At 38.1% G+C, this 17,475-nt stretch overlaps 1 protein-coding gene across 1 annotated transcript; it reads left to right on the top strand.

The window, feature by feature from the left end:
• Positions 1-1,839: 1,839 nt before the first annotated feature.
• On the top strand, positions 1,840-16,054 carry Osi10a (Osiris 10a). The gene is made up of 3 exons (XM_067763046.1): positions 1,840-2,231; positions 12,395-12,576; positions 12,716-16,054. The coding sequence occupies exons 1-3, from the start codon at positions 1,915-1,917 to the stop codon at positions 13,375-13,377; spliced, it is 1,161 nt and encodes a 386-aa protein (XP_067619147.1). The 5' UTR covers positions 1,840-1,914; the 3' UTR covers positions 13,378-16,054.
• The last annotated feature ends 1,421 nt before the right edge of the window (positions 16,055-17,475 follow it).

Raw genomic sequence — 17,475 nt, 5'->3', positions numbered from 1 at the left:
TTTCTGAATCTTTTCTGACTATATTTGTTGACTGAACAATATATTTAATACTTGTTAAAATTTTACTTTTCATTGAAAATCTTATTTTTTTCACATACATACATTTTTCAATCATGAAGTACAGAAAAAATATGTATATTAAATGTTTATTATCAAGACATTCTTCAATACAATGTAATTCAAATGCTGCTCGTGCCCGAATATTTCCCCAACCATTTCTCCACCTTCGGCTTCCCAGAAAATATATAATAGTTGGGCAATACAAAAGTTGTGAGCTATTTGAACTCAAGGTAAGTGAAAGTCTCTTGACATATGTACCTGGATGTCTTCAACATCCCGTACCGTATCGTATTTTAAGATATTGACGATCGTAGCTGATGTTGGATGTTGTTGTCGCAGGTGTATATCGGTCAAGTTTGTTTGCGAGTTACCTACCTGTGGTTCAAATACCTCACTTCCTCATGCTTTCTTCCCCTGATGAAATAAGATTATTATATAGTATCTTATTTTGAATGAGATATGAAGAATAAATGCATCATAATCGCATTCAAAAATGATTCCAAAATCTCAACCAAAACGATTGAAATATGTTCACGAATATGATCAGAAAATGACTGTGAAAAGCAGTCAGATATTACTCTAAAACAATTAAGGCTCAATTTTACAATGATATCAAATATGAATAAAAAGCGTTTCAAAATATGAATCACAAATGATTATTCAAGAATAATCACATTTATGGTACATTTTTCTCCCGACGATACATTAATTTTCGATCAGAAAATGCTTTTAAATTTGAAAGTTTTTAATCATCTTGGGGAATGATATTTAAATATTTTTTGATCAAAATTTTCAAAAAATGCTGGCTGTGTAGCTGCACATGACCAACCAAGTAGGAAATTGGTGTTACCAAGCGTAGAGTTGCACGGTGTCAAATATCAAGTCAAATCAAAATTTCAGTTCTATACCCCGCCAGTGGAATGGGCCCTAGGTAACTTTAGTATTATCCAAGGGTACATATATATTTATTAACATAGGTCATGGTTTTTGAGAGTTTTGCAGTGTGGTCATCGAATAAGCTTCTGGTAACTCTTTGAACATATTCAGAACCGACTAGTTCAACCTAACCTAACTACAGGCAATCTGAAAATAATCTAATTACAGACAATTCTTAACGCAAAAATGGTTTTATTCGGGAAATCCCCTTTTTTTATTTGGTAGATATTAATTCTCTCAATTATTCGACTTACGAGGAGCTCGGGTGCATTTAAGAGATGTTTTGGATCGATGCGATATGAAAAAGGATCTCAGTGTCCGCGCGGCAGAGGTTTTTTATCCCAATTTTGGCAAAAAACTGTTCGCGTCCGGCCAATGGAGCCTCCACCTAACGGAGGGCAATTTTTTTCTAAAAATTGTATCTAAAACTTGGTGCCTGAAAAACTGTTTGGCCAAAGGAGGTGTTAACTTAATAGAGGTGTCCGTTAGGAGGGGTTTTCCTGTATACACCTTATTGTTGGTATATTTTTAGTGTGCGAAAATGCAAAAGGTGATCTGAATATTAGATGTATGAGTGTATACTAGAAATAGCCAACTTTTTTTCAGACTGCTCTGGCGAACTATGTAGTGGTTCGCGGATTTTCCGTCAAGTTACACATTTTAACAACTCTTATATTTTTTGTTGTAGTAACATCTATTAAGTAATATATTTTTGCATTAACGTATATTTGTTAGTTGGACGACGTAACCTACCTTACGGATGTTATAAATCTATCCAACCCACCAACTGGCCGCTTCAGTTAGTCGCAATTCTTTTGAACGCCTACACCACGGTTCGCCAAATAGCGGAAAGTTTGCGATTATGCAGAAATAAAACAATTAATAAGGGAAGTTATAAGTTATTAAACGGTGTCAAAAATGTCCTACTCAAACTACTCCCTCAGTATTTTTGGATGTATTCATAAAGTGATTTTGATTTTGAGCATAACTTTCGTTCGTGCCGTTACAAATGTGGATACTTCCTCGCGTGATTTAGAACAATTCCGTTACTGTATGCGCCAATCACTGCATCCGAGTTTACGCGAATGTGTCGGCCGTACCGCTATACATTTTTTACAACGCATAGACGAACACGATAATTACACACTTTTCAGTGATTTGGTTTCAACGAAGGATGACAAAATTGCAGGACGTTCGTTGGGGAATTTTTTGGATACAGATCCTGTGGATTTTAGGTAAACAATGAGATAAGCTATTGATTTTTGTAAAGTTCGTCATTATCATTATTATTTCGCGCTTGGTTTCTAGACGATTTTGGTTGTTATTTAACATACACGCTAGCTATCCCCGTTAAAAGATAACTCACGTCAATTGGGAGCACCGAAGGAGATTACGTTTACCTCCATCTGTGCGTCGCAACTGAGTATAAATCTTCACTTTATTCTGCTTCCAAACACTGATGAGGATAGAAACACTTTCTTGACCGGAACGCCTTCGTCCGTTTGCACAACATGATCTAGACCATGTTTTACTCATACAACATTAAAACCATTCTCTTAGAATGTGGGCTCGAGTTCAAATACTACAATAGATACTTCGTCGATGTTCTGTTTAAGAGCACAGGGATGTCTTCTGTGCGTAATCTAAGCACCATGTTGGCATCAGCAGCCAGGTTGATTTTTTCGTTCCCGCATGTATTTGGGGGACGGAAACCTTCCGTCTTTTGCCGAATTTTCTGGTAAAATTTTGGGGCCTATTTCTGTTAGCTATAACTCCTTGCACGACTTCCCGTTATATTCTTCTGCACGCCATAGCATTAAAATACTCTTCTCGTTGCATTTGTTCTTAAAGGGCCTTACACCCAACATTCATCTAGAAATTTTCAATCATACCAGTTGTTTTTCCACGAAAGACGCTGCCTTATTTCTTTTGATATGAAGTACGAAGTAAGACGTTTTCTGGAGATGTGCTTCTTTTGCACATTAATTCTGTGGTGTATAACCGTTTTATGTGTAAACCTTGTACTGGACATGACTGCATATCTAGCACCAGGGAAGTTTATAAGTTCGAACCTTTTAGATGAGATTTCAGATAGATCGGATAGATCAAAACTTGATGACTTAAAAACGGGAACTGACATCCGGGTGGCGAATGTCAAGAAATGGATACCAATTGAACTAGCATCACTTCCTTCCACGCAGAAATCATGCAAAAATTTTTTCGGTAGATAATGTCTACGAAGAGGCTTATCCTCGCGACGTATCCTCATTACGTTAGACAGCCAGGCATTCTAACGAGCCTTGCAATCTTATACATTTATTTCCCAGCTAGTAGATGTCTGCGTTGAAGTCTCAATGATCTGAGTGCCAAAAATAAGGTTTTCTTAGAATGAGTTTCCGGGCTTCATAAACTAATGAACAGGCAAATTATCTAACCCCCAGCGGGTTAGAGGATCAGAATATACCCGTGGTAGGTATGCTTGTCGTAAGAGGCGACTAAAATACCAGATTCAAGGGGTTGTGTAGCGCAACCCTCTCATGTTGCCAGCGTAATATATAGCTTCTCCAAACCCAATTGTCAACCTCACCTATCCGTGCAAATCCTGTTTCATTAACAGCCGAGGCTCTGGCGACCCCGAACTCCTCACGGGTCTAGGGGGTTGGAGGGCGGGGTGGTCAATAAGATCGCATGTGGTCATAACAAATCGTTCCGAGATGGTCAGGCTTGGTACCGGAACGTACCCGATCTGCATCCTCCAAAGGAGCATCAACATCGATAACATACCCCCCAAGGCCTTCGGGGAGTATCCTTTTCGCTACAACAACAACAACTATCTAGCCAAAGAGAGTACTATAGCAGCATACAATGGTCTAGAACCCTTCTGTGGACTCGAGAAAGCACACACTTGGGAAACCATAAGTATCTGCTAAACAGAGCAGTCCAGACAACACCGGACTGAATGCCAAAGCACTGCCAGCAACAAAAGCACCAGAAAAACTTATTAATCTAAGCAGAGAGGACCTACGAACTCACACTGGAACACCATTAAATGTTTGCAATGGCCTTCTCACATTAGCCTTTTCCAACACAAATCTTCAGTCGCTAAGCTGATAAGACTTTGTGGAACGAGTATACAAATCATAATATCACGTCATTTTGAAGGATGGAAGAGCTTGCTGCTATGAACTCTATATTACGATTTTCTAAATCAGAACTCACCGCCAAATGATGGAAATGACACTTATCATAGGACTTCAGGCATCTATTCCACTCAACTTTGTTGTGATCGCATTCGAAAAACGAGGGGCGCTCTGTGTTTCGATAGTAGTTCATTTCAATATCTTCATTCTGTGAAGTGCTTCCGGAATTCTTTTGCATCAGCCCATATTTCTGTAAAACTTTGTGAAGATACCATCTTACCTTACCTCAAGAATCGCATCTAAGTTCTGTTATGATAGCAGACACGTAATGTGCGACACCGGAAACGTGATTGTCAAATGATTTATACTGCAATCATCTTTCCGGAGGTTGGCAGAAAGCATAAAACTCTTGTGTGGAACACCATTTATCTTAACAAGCTTTGTCTATCTCTGTGTCCTTTAATGTTCCCATACGTCAGCCAACGAACCTTCAGATATTGTTTGGAAATGCCAAGAAATTATGCACTTATCTTGAAAGAACATTTATGCGCATCATGCATGTCATTACTCAAAAAGAAAGTTAGGAATGTTTTGACATTCAGAATTACCAATGAGAGAAAGAGTTTTTCCTTGTAGCACGTCGTCTCTGCTTTTCAATGTCAATTCTAGCGCTTATTGTAGAGTGCCTCTACGGAAGTTACGCTGTTGGTGAAACAAATTACAAAACCTTGCATCTTCTTCTTCTTCTTGTAGCAATAAGGAACCTTCCCGAATCTTTGGAGGACTTTAACCGATATTGATGATTCTTTACCAGATATGTGTTACTAAACATATCACCATATAGATACAAATCCCACCATCTGAGCATGGAAATAGGGTCCTAACTGACGTTTTTATTAGACTGTTCGTCATTCTTCGAGCCATATTGATTCGGATTCTCCTTCGCCTTTGGGGATAAGCACTAGGGTAGGGCCAAAGAGACATTGGTATTGGTCGCGTTGGTTCCACGTTGCATTTTAAAAGATGGTTGACGTCACGCGGAGACATGTCACCAGCAGAGCATACATTGCGTATTTGGAGTTTGATTCGTGATACGTTAATGTTTAAACTATCACAGTATCCAGATCGAAGTTGTGCTTGAGTGGCGTACGTCTCTGTGGGGAGTTTGCTTTTCTCAACTGCGAGTTTAGGGTATTCGACATTCAGATTGGAGTCCACCCGGCATTTATCCGCTTAAGACCCCAACATCGGTGTAACCCCATACGACCCGTATTGCGGCAGTGTCTGTTTTGTCTGCTTGTCAATCGTTTCTAACTTATAACGTTGCTTCGACTCCGGCTAACTTGACATCACTACTTCCCCCAAGAGCCTTGCTGTCTGCTTTTTTATACTCAGTTGAGCAGAGCTCACAGAGTATATTAAGTTTGATTGGATAACGGTTGGTTGTACATATATAAAGGAATCGAGATAGATATAGACTTCCATATATCAAAATAATCAGGATCGAAAAAAAATTTGATTGAGCCATGTCCGTCCGTCCGTCCGTTAACACGATAACTTGAGTAAATTTTGAGGTATCTTGATGAAATTTGGTATGTAGGTTCCTGAGCACTCATCTCAGATCGCTATTTAAAATGAACGATATCGGAATATAACCACGCCTACTTTTTCGATATCGAAAATTTCGAAAAACCGAAAAAGTGCGATAATTCATTACAAAAGACCGATAAAGCGACGAAACTTGGTAGATGAGTTGAACTTATGACGCAAAATAGAAAATTAGTAAAATTTGGACAATGGGCGTGGCACCGCCCACTTTTAAAAGAAGGTAATTTAAAACTTTTGCAAGCTGTAATTTGACAGTCGTTTAAGATATCATGATGAAATTTGGCAGGAACGTTACTCTTATTACTATATGCACGCTTAATAAAAATTAGCAAAATCGGAGAAGGGCCATGCCCACTTTAAAAAAAACTTTTTTTTAAGTAAAATTTTAACAAAAAATGTAATATCTTTACAGTATATAAGTAAATTATGTCAAGATTAAACTCCAGTAATGATATGGTGCAACAAAATACAAAAATAAAAGAAAATTTAAAAATGGGCGTGGCTCCGCCCTTTTTCATTTAATTTGTCTAGGATACTTTTAACGCCATAAGTCGAACAAAAATTAACCAATCCTTTTGAAATTTGGTAGGGGCATAGATTTTATGGCGTTAACTGTTTTCTGTGAAAATGGGCGAAATCGGTTGATGTCACGCCCAGTTTTTATACACAGTCGTCCGTCTGTCCTTCCGCATGGCCGTTAACACGATAACTTGAGCAAAAATCGATATATCTTTACTAAACTCAGTTCACGTACTTATCTGAACTCACTTTATCTTGGTATGAAAAATGAACGAAATCCGACTATGACCACGCCCACTTTTTCGATATCGAAAATTACGAAAAATGAAAAAAATGCCATAATTCTATACCAAATACGAAAAAAGGGATGAAATATTTATTTTATTTTTATTTTTTTTATTTAATGGACGTTGTGGCAGCGCGCTGCCCTCAAGTGGCCCAATGAAACCAGGCTAATCCTGTTCACGCGATCGATTTATATATATATATAATAACTTTTTTTTTTTTTTTTTTTATTTTGCCGAGTCTTTGATGGGCAGCGGTTTGTCAAGCGTCACGATCTGAGACTGCTCAGCTACAGAAGAAATTTCATCAGCCAAGCGTAATACTTAAAGAGAACAGAAGCAAACGTATTATACATTAATTTAGAGAGGTGAGAACAATCTTTTTTATAGAAAAAAGGGAGTCCGAGCTATCAAATGTGTTTGAGTGAGAGTTATAATCTTGGCATAAACGCCGAAAAGGTTCATTTTGTTCGAAATTCGTTCTACATTGTTTCAGCAGAAGAGGTTTGAAGTGTCTCGATGTCCGAGAGGGAACGCAAAAGTTCACTTCATTCAGAAGGAATGGGCTCGAAATTGATCCATTTAAAAGTTTTGTCATAAATATCACACCAAGCATTTCCCTTCGACTAGCAAGAGTTGGAAGATTGATAAGCTTTAATCGATTAGTATAAGGTGGAAGATTAGTTAAAGAGTCCCATTGGAAATTTCTTAAGGCAAATAGTAAAAATTGTTTTTGTATTGATTCGAGACTGTCTGCATGGACTTGATAACGCGGATTCCAAATTATCGAGCCGTATTCTAATATTGGCCTAACTAATGTTGTAAAAAGTGCTTTAGTTATGTAAGCGTCGTTAAATTCTTTTGACCACCGTTTAACAAATGCAAAAACACCTTTACCTTTATTCACTGTAGCATTAATATGAAGATTGAAACTAAGTTTGGAATCCATCATGACTCCCAAGTCAATAAAATTATTTACAGTTTCTAGACTATAGTTGTTAATTGTATATGAAGCTGGTGGCGAAACTCTCCGAGAAAAACACATGAATTTACATTTTTTGAGATTGAGCGGCATATAATTTACATTGCACCAGGTAACCAAGTGATTTAAATCCATTTGAAGCAAGGAATGTTCCTCAACCGAGGCACATGATTTGAAAAGTTTTACATCGTCTGCGTACATCAAGATTTTTGAGTATTTAATTGTACCAGATATATCGTTTATGAACAACAAGAACAGAATCGGACCAAGATGGCTGCCCTGAGGAACACCAGAAGAAACATTTATGACCCCAGAAAGTGTATTTTTAAAGATTACTTTTTGCGTACGATAACCAAGATACGAAGAAATCCAACATATAAGACGGGGTTGAAAACCGAGTTGACTGAGCTTATGAATAAGTAATGGGTGTGATACTTTGTCGAAAGCTTTACTGAAATCGGTGTAAATTACATCAGTGTGAAGGCCTTTTCTAAATCCATTAGAAACGTGGGTGGTAAATTCTAGTAAATTGGTGATAGGTGATTTGCCCTTACAGAACCCATGCTGCGAGCTTGCAATTATGGGGGAAATAGGGAATGTTAGGTGGTGGGTAACAATAGCCTCAAATAACTTTGGGATAGCGGATAACTTTGCTATGCCCCGGTAGTTTTCTATTGAAGACCTGCTTCCATTTTTATGAAGCGGAATAAGAAAGGATTCCTTCCATATTGTTGGGAAAACGCCATAAATTAAAGATAAATTAAATAAATCTGTTAGCGGCTGATAGATGTTTGCGGCACATTTTTTAAGAAAGTGTGTCGGGATCCTGTCGGGGCCGTATGAATATGATACTTTTAAAGTTTTTAAATAAGATAATACATCTTCTGAAGATATAAATGGAGCTCTGATTGAATAACATGAATCAATATGGTATGGGTATTCATTAGGAGGAACGTTGGTCTCAATAGAGTAATTTGATTTGAAAAATTCCGCAAAGAAGTCGGCGATCTCTTGATCATCGCTGGAAATATTATCTTGGAATTTCATGGATGATGGAAACCCTTTCACCCTGCGTTTAGAGTTTACGAATCCGTAAAATGCCTTCGGGTTGCAAGTTATATTTCTTTTCATTTTACAAAGATAAGCTTTGTAACACTTTTTGTTCAATTGAAAATACTTGCAGCGTAGAATCGAGTACTGTAAGTAATGGTTATGTAAACCCGTCTTTTTGAACAACTTGAAAGATCGAGACTTTTTATTCTTTAAAATTTTCAGCTCTTTAGTGAACCATACTTGGCTTGTATCGGAATGTACACAAATCCGCTTAGGTACGTATTTTTCAAAAAGACAGTAAATGGTATTGTAAAAGTGAGAAACGCTTTGCTCCACATCAGCATTAAATGTTGGCCACACTATTCGAGATAGATCACGATTTAATTTTTTAAAATTGGCCTTCGCAAAGTCGAAGCGATAACTGGAGTCGTATCGTTTATTTCCGCTGTTACAAGCATAATTTACAACTTCGTAAACTATTTTGAGGGAAGGGTTCAATAATGGGTTCGCATCGACTAATGGAATATTTAGATTCATCATCCACAAAGGCTAAATCCAACACTCTTCCGAATTTATGCGATTGGATGTTGATTTGTTGAAGGCACAGCTCAGACATTCCGTCTAGAAATTCATTGTTGGAAGACTTTGACGAAACTGGTACGATATTAAAGTCAGAGATGCACCATGATATGTGTGGCATATTGAAGTCACCCAAGACAATAATGGAATCGGAAGGCTTTAGCATCGAATTAACAGTTCTTAGCAAGGAAATGTGATTCATATAAACGGACAGTTCAGAAGATGGCGGGATATAACAGATGGCCAAATAAATGTGGATATTTGCTAGTTGTGTGCGTATGCACAAGAACTCAGTTGTATCGGTGGCGGTTACGCAAATCTCTTCAGATGGTATTGAAGAGTGTACAGCAAGCAGAACCCCACCTCCAACCCTATTCAGGCGGCCATTTCGATATATCTGGTAGTCATTACAGAGGATCTCTGAGTTAAAAACATGAGGTTTCAGCCAGGTTTCGGTTAAAGCAATTATATCGTAGCTTGAGTTAAATGATTTTAAAAACAGTTCTGTTAACTTGGTGTTTAAGCCTCTAACATTTTGGTAAAGTATATCTAAAGCAGATTTTTCGTTCAGTTTTTTGACTCAGTGTTATTAACAGGGATCTTTGCCAAGTTTGGAACACTCTTATTCCGCCTATATTCAAATTCCCGCATAAGTGCCCCAGAGGGCCAAAAATCGTTACTCAAGATAGTGTCAAAATGGTCAATAAGTACATCTAATCTAAAGGAAGATACGTTTCTTTCATAACTAAAATTAAATTTCCGTATTGTTACGTCATGGGTTTTCCTTTTTGAGAAGATATACGATTTCAGATCCTCCTCAGTAGTATCCCTGTCGAATCTTGACACGAATATCGATTTTTTAGGAGGGACTACAACCAACTTCCAAGTTCCAGGCTCAGTCGCCTGAGAACGGTTTGCAGGTTCAATATTTTTTCTAGCTGCTAGTTTTGTTAGAGGTGCCTTTGATGTTGAAGGCTCTACTGTAAGAGGACTTGGAGATGCTAAGTTTATTAATTCTATCGTGCTAGGTGTAGGAACGATTGGGTTCTGGATGTTTTGAACGGGGTCTAGGGTCAATACGCCAGCCGAGACATCAGTTCGTTTTCGTTTGCTGTCACGACTGTCGCTGTTAGCATTAGCAGCTGAATCGGTAATACATTTGAAAGTTTTAAACAAGTTTTCATAATACTTGTATTTATCCCCTAATGTAGAAAGTTCCTTACCGATTTCGGAGAATGCGTTTCGGGTATGTTTGAAAAGCTTAAAAAGATCCACTTCGGTGGATCTGCATTTCAAGCACGACCAACGCACACCCTTGTTATCGTTGATCGCATCACACACCCTTGCTGTCAAACTAGCGCACTTCATATGAGCAAGCTCATCACAAAGCCAGCACGACACGAAACGCTCGGTATCACCTTTCAATTGGCAGTTAACAAAATTGCAAGACATTATAAGTTAAAGTAAAATTGATTAAACAGACGGAGGCAGTGAAAATAGTTTGGAGATCACAGTAAGAAAATCACTGTTTGAGCAGTTTGAAGATCACTGTATGTGCAGTTTAAGATCGCTATTAACTGACGCTTAACAACACACAATGCAAACAGCTGTGGCAGTGAAAAGAAAATGAAGTAAATGTGCACGAGCAAATAACAATTGAAAACTGAAAATATGTAAATGCCAATCAAATGCAACAACAAATATGCAAAGTGACTCGGCAAATATGTATGTATGTATGGATATACACACTTTATCAATTATTTTTAAGATACAATTTATTTTAGTAAAGAAAGCAGAACTTTAAATTGCGAATGCAGTACACAACGTGTTTACACTTATTTTTAGCACAATAATTATTTAAACAAACAAATTTATTTATTTAAGACAAAATAAGGCACAGTAGAAATCAAAACACAACTTCACAGCTTGACGTTCGCACTTTTTCTTTATGGTAAGGTAATTGGATTGTTTTATTGACGCGAAATATAACTTTAGAAAAAACTTTATAAAATGGTTGTGACACCTACCATATTAAGTAGAAGAAAATTAAAAAGTTCTGCAGGGCGAAATAAAAAACCCTTAAAATCTTGGCAGGTACTACATATATAAATAAATTAGCGGTATCCAACAGATGATGTTCTGGGTCACCCTGGTCCACATTTTGGTCGATATCTGGAAAACGCCTTCACATATACAACTACCACCACTCCCTTTTAAAACTCTCATTAATACCTTTAATCTGATACCCATATCGTACAAACTCATTCTAGAGTCACCCCTGGTCCACCTTTATGGCGATATTTCGAAAAGGCGAACACCTATAGAACGAAGGCCCACTCCCTTTTAAAAATACTCATTAAAACATTTCATTTGATACCCATATCGTACAAACAAAGTCTAGAGTCACCCCTGGTACAGAAAGGCCCACTCCCTCTTAAAATACTCATTAACTCCTTTCGTTTGATACCCATATTGCACAAACGAATTCTAGAGTCACCCCTGGCCCACCTTTATGGCGATATCTCGAAACGGCGTCCACCTATAGAACTAAGGCCTACTCCCTTTTAAAATACTCATTAACACCTTTCGTTTGATGCCCATATTGTGCAAACAAATTCTAGGGTCACCCCTGGTCCACCTTTATGGCGATATCTCGAAACGGCGTCCACCTATGGAACTAAGGATTACTCCCTTTTAAAATGCTCATTAACAACTTTCATTTGATACCCATATCGTACAAACGCATTCTAGAGTCAACCCTGATCCACCTTTATGGCTATATCCCTAAATGGCTTCCATCTATAGAACTATGGCCCACTCCCTCATAAAGTACTCTTTAATGCCTTTCATTTGATACACATGTCATACAAACACATTCCAGGGTTTCCCTCGGTTCATTTTCCTACATGGTTATTTTCCCTTATGTTGTCACCATAGCTCTCAACTGAGTATGTAATGCTCGGTTACACCCGAACTTAACCTTCCTTACTTGTTAAATTTGCAGTTTAATTAACTGCAGCACGTTCACCGTCTACCTCACCCACATTGTAGTCAACTAATGTTGATGAAGTTTCCTTTATCTTCAGGCCAATTCGCCTCGGACTACGCCGAATACTAGTATGTAGTAGTAGTTTTCCTTAATCGGCGTAGTTTTTTTTTACTTTAATTCTTAATAATAATAACTTATATTCCCTGAAAAATATATCAACAAATTCTTTCTTGTATTTCTTAAGAGGAATTTTAGAAAATGCTGGCGCTATAATGGGTCAACGAGGGCTTGAATTTCATATGGATGCCATTCATCCGGGTTTGATGTTCAAAATCGGCCCTACTGCCGATGCTAATAGTGTGGCGCAGTTTGCGCTTGATCCGGCCGTGCTCGAAAGAAACTTTGGCTATGAGGAACCATCAACAGGTATATATATACACACATAAATAAACTAAACATAAGTAACGAAAGTCAGCAGAACGTTGCATTACTAACACAAAAATTTTTCTTCATATTCATTTCGTTCAACTAACTGCGATCTCAACACAAACCTCAAAACAAAAAGCTCGCCTTCTTACCAAGCAATATTTATTACCATTTCTGCTTGGCTTTAAGTTCAACTTGGTCGCATTGGTGCCGCTCGTATTCGCTGCAATTTGTTTACTGCTAAAGAAATCGCTTTTCTTGGCAAAATTTGCTATTTATTTAAGCAGCTTTTTAGGCGTTGGTGGTGCTTTAACTGCATTGAGTGCTGGCAGTGGTGGATTTGGCGGCTTTGGACTTTTCGGTGGTGGTGGTGGTGGTGGTGTTGGTGTTGGTGGTGGTATACCACTGAGCTCACCCGTATTTCATCCGCATGCGCATGCATCTGATGCTGGCGATGGTTATTTGCCTTCGAAGGTGGGTGGCGGCTTTAATAATTATGCCAGCGATGAGTTACATCACAATGCGCCCTATAAACGTAACGATCGCAAGTTGCATTTTGATAAACCTCGCGAATATGTAACGCCTGCTACTGTTACAACTACAACTACAGCGCCTGATCGCTTTTATGAATATGAAAAGCAAGTTGCAATAATGCATAATCGAAGTGGAAAGCAACGTTTTACAGATGGTAATCTTGGACCCAGTGCATATGACGATGATGCAGGCGAAGTTATCAATGGTGAATTTAAAACAACACATCAAGAACACAACGGTTGGAAGGTAGTCGATTTAAGAAATTGACAGGAATAGCTGACTTTTAGCTTTAGATTAGGACTAGAAAAATTCAAAAAGTTTATTTAATTTTATATTTGGAAAAAGTATGTAACACTGAGACTGTGGAGTTAAGGAACTGGGTAAGAGATTTTCTTTATACCCAGCTGTACTTGTACACAGGGTATTATAACTTTGTTTGGATAACGGTTAGTTGTACACGTATAAAGGAATCGAGATAGATATAGACTTCCATATATCAAAACCATCAGTATCGAAAAATAATTTGATTGAGCCATGTCCGTTCGTCCGTCCGCCCGTCTGTCCATTAACACGGTAACTTGAGTAAATATTGAGATATCTGCACCAAATTTTGAACACGAGCTTATCTGGACACAGAATAAATTGGTGTGTGCGAAAATGAGCGAAATCGGATGTTAGGTTAGGTTAGGTGGTAGTGCCCTGATAAGGATAGCTCACTTGGCCAACACGAAGGTCCGTTGTGATACCAAATACACCAAAAATAACGGTGACTTAGATCTAGCTACTTAGAGAATCGTTGGGCAGCAACGATAAATCTCCGATTGATACCGATCTCAACTTTGGATAAATCCTCGGGAGATCCAAGTTAGTCGCGACCGAAGTACTTTCGCCTAGTTCTGGCAAAAGCTGGGCAATCAAGCATAAATCATCATCCTTCATACAGCTGCAGCAGGATGGACTTTCCAGTGTATTGAGATGTACCGCATGGATACCCATGGGACAGTGCCCTGTCAATACCCCAATGACCATTTATAGGTGAGCCTTAGTTAACCCAGCAGACCTCCTGCCATCCACTTTCGGCCAGAAAGATCTTGCTACCCTGCAAGACGTGGTGTCCGCCCAACGTTTGCTGAGTTGACTCGAGGACCAGCTATGGAGGAGCAATCCACAGGTGGCCAGCGGAATCCTGAAAGCCCTACAGCCATCTTCATCCGGTTCAGTTGTACCGATGCGGGCTAAGATATCCGCTTAACAGTTACCCGGAATATCACTATGGCCCGGGACCCAGATAATCTTAATTGTAAAATAATTCGATGCAATCGCAAGCGAGGTCAGGCACTTCCAGACCAGCCTCGATCGCACTGAAGTTGAGCTCAAAGCCTTTATAGCTGCTTGGCTATCAGAGTAGATGTTAAATTCCATAACCGTAGTGGCACTGGATAGCATTCCATCCACCGCATCCTTAATCGCAGCAACATCCGCTTGGAATACACTGCAGTGATCAGCCAACTTAAACTTGCGACTTAAATTTAGCTCTTGACAAAAGACCCCCCACCAACCTTTCCATCCAGCTTCGACCCATCCGTGAACAAGTTAACCGGTCCCATGCCCCAGATAATTCCTCTTTCCTAATCCTCTATCTCTGGAATGACTGGGGTGAAGGTTGTATCGGGAGCAGTTATCGGAATACAATAGTCCGTTCTGTCTGGGATAAGGTCGAAACTGGTAAGAAGGCTAGAGTGTCCGCGGTCAGAAAGTCCATATCCCATATCACGAAGCCTGACCAACGACCTTGCCGCGGCCGCCTTTCCCGCAATATCAAAATGGATGTTAACCGCGCCCACATTTTATATATATAACATTTTGGAAAACACAAAAAACCTGATTATTTAGTAAATAATACACCTAGAATGTTGAAATTTGACGTGTGGACTGATATCTTGATAAAAATTTGATAAAAAAGTTTAAAATGGGCGTGACACCGTCCACTTGTGATAAAATCAATTTTACAAATATTGTTAATCAAAAATCAAAAATCGTTAAACCTATCGTAACAAAATTCGCCAGAGATGTTGCCTTTACTATAAGGAATGCTTTGAAAAAAAATTAACGAAATCTATTAAGGACCACGCCCAATTTTATATAAAAGATGGTCGTGGACGAATAAAATAAGCTTATATCTTTGCAAAACAGAGCTTTATATCAATGGTATTTCATTTCCCAAGTGGATTTATAACAATAAATACGAAAAACTTCAAATTTAAAAAATGGGCGTGGCACCGCCCCTTTTCTGACTAAGCCATTTTCTATGTTTTGGGAGCTATAACTCGAAGAAAAATTAGTTCAGAATACTCGTATAACCATATGTATATTTATTATTGCGCAGCCTTGTAACACTATTAAGCACACAAACCAAACAACGAGAGCATTTCAAGTGTACAGCTGGGTATGTAATGTTCGGTTTCACCTGAATTTAGACTTCCTTGCTTGTTTAATTATAATATTAAATAGTTTTAAATTTATTGTTAGGTGCCAGTTTGTATATGTATTTCTGTAAAAAAAAATTGTAGAATTTAGTTATAGAAATACCAACAGGTATGTATATAAATATTGCAAAATAAATTTAAGAGCTTCGCTTTAATAGAAATAAATAGTTGCCAACAACGTAATCACATTATTGGAATCAGGTCCGTAGAGAGAAAATCCGGGCCCGGGACTAACCAATTTACGGGCCCCGTATAAAAAATCCACTAATACATTTGATTAACTTGAATTAATGATGTCTCATTCCTGAATCATTATTGATGGATTACATGAAAAAATTATTTTGCCACATCAAATAAATGATTTTTAGACTAAGAGCTGACAATAAAATTATCACACAACATTTACTATATATACTATTTTATTGTGACGTAGAAATAAAATTCTCTTTTAACAGTCACATATTGTTTCAAATAATCTTTTCTAGTTATTTGGTAACATTCTAATATATTTCAGATAAATTGAATGATGATTATAAATTTTAATTTTTCAAAGTAGAAAGTTCGGATATCAAAGAAAGGCTTTACTTGCTTTTTTTCGTTGCAAAATTTTTATAATAATATCAAAATTTAACTGTCTTGCCAAACCGGAATCAACACAAAGCGTGCCAAGTCCTGAAACTCGCTCTTGAGATGAACACGATCTATGAAAGTTTTTGATTCTTGAAAGGACGCTGAAGGAACGTTCTGCACTAGCTACAGTGGCAGGTATAGTGCAAAAGGTACGTAAAGCAAAACAAATGTTGGGGAAAATTGTATACAGATTTTGATCATATGTAGATGGCATTTAGGAAATTCCAATGATGACAGACCTTTATCAAAATTTGCTTCGTAAATGTGTTTCTAGTGAATTTTCTTCTATTTTAAGCTTTGTCCGACTTGTATTTTTCGACAAATTTTGCTGCGCTCGACTGAATCGTAGTTTCATCCATGTCTTCAAATTGCCACAAAAAGGAAAACGTGTCGCTCAAATTTCTCATAGATGCAAATCGTTCAGTAATGCCAGTCATTGAATCAACTATCACCAGGAATGTACTGTTTTTAAAATCAGACTCTGAATCATTCGTAATCATCTCATTTAAATTATCTTCAGAACGTCTTTTGGGTTTTCACTTTCGAATGTCCGGAAACTTTGGCGAGAAGTTCAATTGAATAGCAACTGTTTTGCATTCGTTTAAAATTGTTTCCCATTGGTTCCTGATAAACTTCAAAGAAGCTAATAAGGCATCTAGATGTCGGACCTCAACATCTATGTTGGCGTCTCTAGCTTGGAGGACCACGTTGCTTTCATTAATGGTAGTCAGTATTTTGAACCAAATTGAGGACAGCATCTCCGTATGCTTTTGCAGTCAAATTTGGCTTTTGTCTGAAAGACTGTGAAGAGAGCTGGGACAATTTTTTTTTGAGGATACCCCGTCGTTGTGGAGTTTTTGTACATCTCCGAAGAAAGTAATTGCAGCCGTACAACATTCTCCAGCATCAACACCACATAAATTGAGACTGTGGGTTGCACAAGGCGAGTAATCAGCATTCGAGTTTTTGTCGAGAATGTGACGTAGTGCTCCGTTGCAAGCTCCTTTCATATTGGCGCCGTTATTGTACCCTTGTGCACGACAATTTTCAATCAAGTATGGCAAATTAGACCAGCAATTTTGTGACCAGTTTTTAGGTTACAATTCACGAAAGCCAAAAACCGTTCTTGAATTGTAAAATTTGTTGCTTTCGAATTGAAATGGAGTTAGCGCAAAATGAACGTAGTCAACGTGACTAGCATCAGGCATAGCATCAGCTATAATAGCAAAATACTTGGCTTTCTTACCTT

The sequence above is a fragment of the Eurosta solidaginis genome, chromosome 1, assembly GCF_040869045.1.
Source record: "Eurosta solidaginis isolate ZX-2024a chromosome 1, ASM4086904v1, whole genome shotgun sequence".
Lineage (NCBI taxonomy): Eukaryota > Metazoa > Arthropoda > Insecta > Diptera > Tephritidae > Eurosta > Eurosta solidaginis.
The sequence above is the reverse complement of the archived record's forward strand: the minus strand, read 5'-3'. Positions and strand labels throughout refer to the sequence as shown.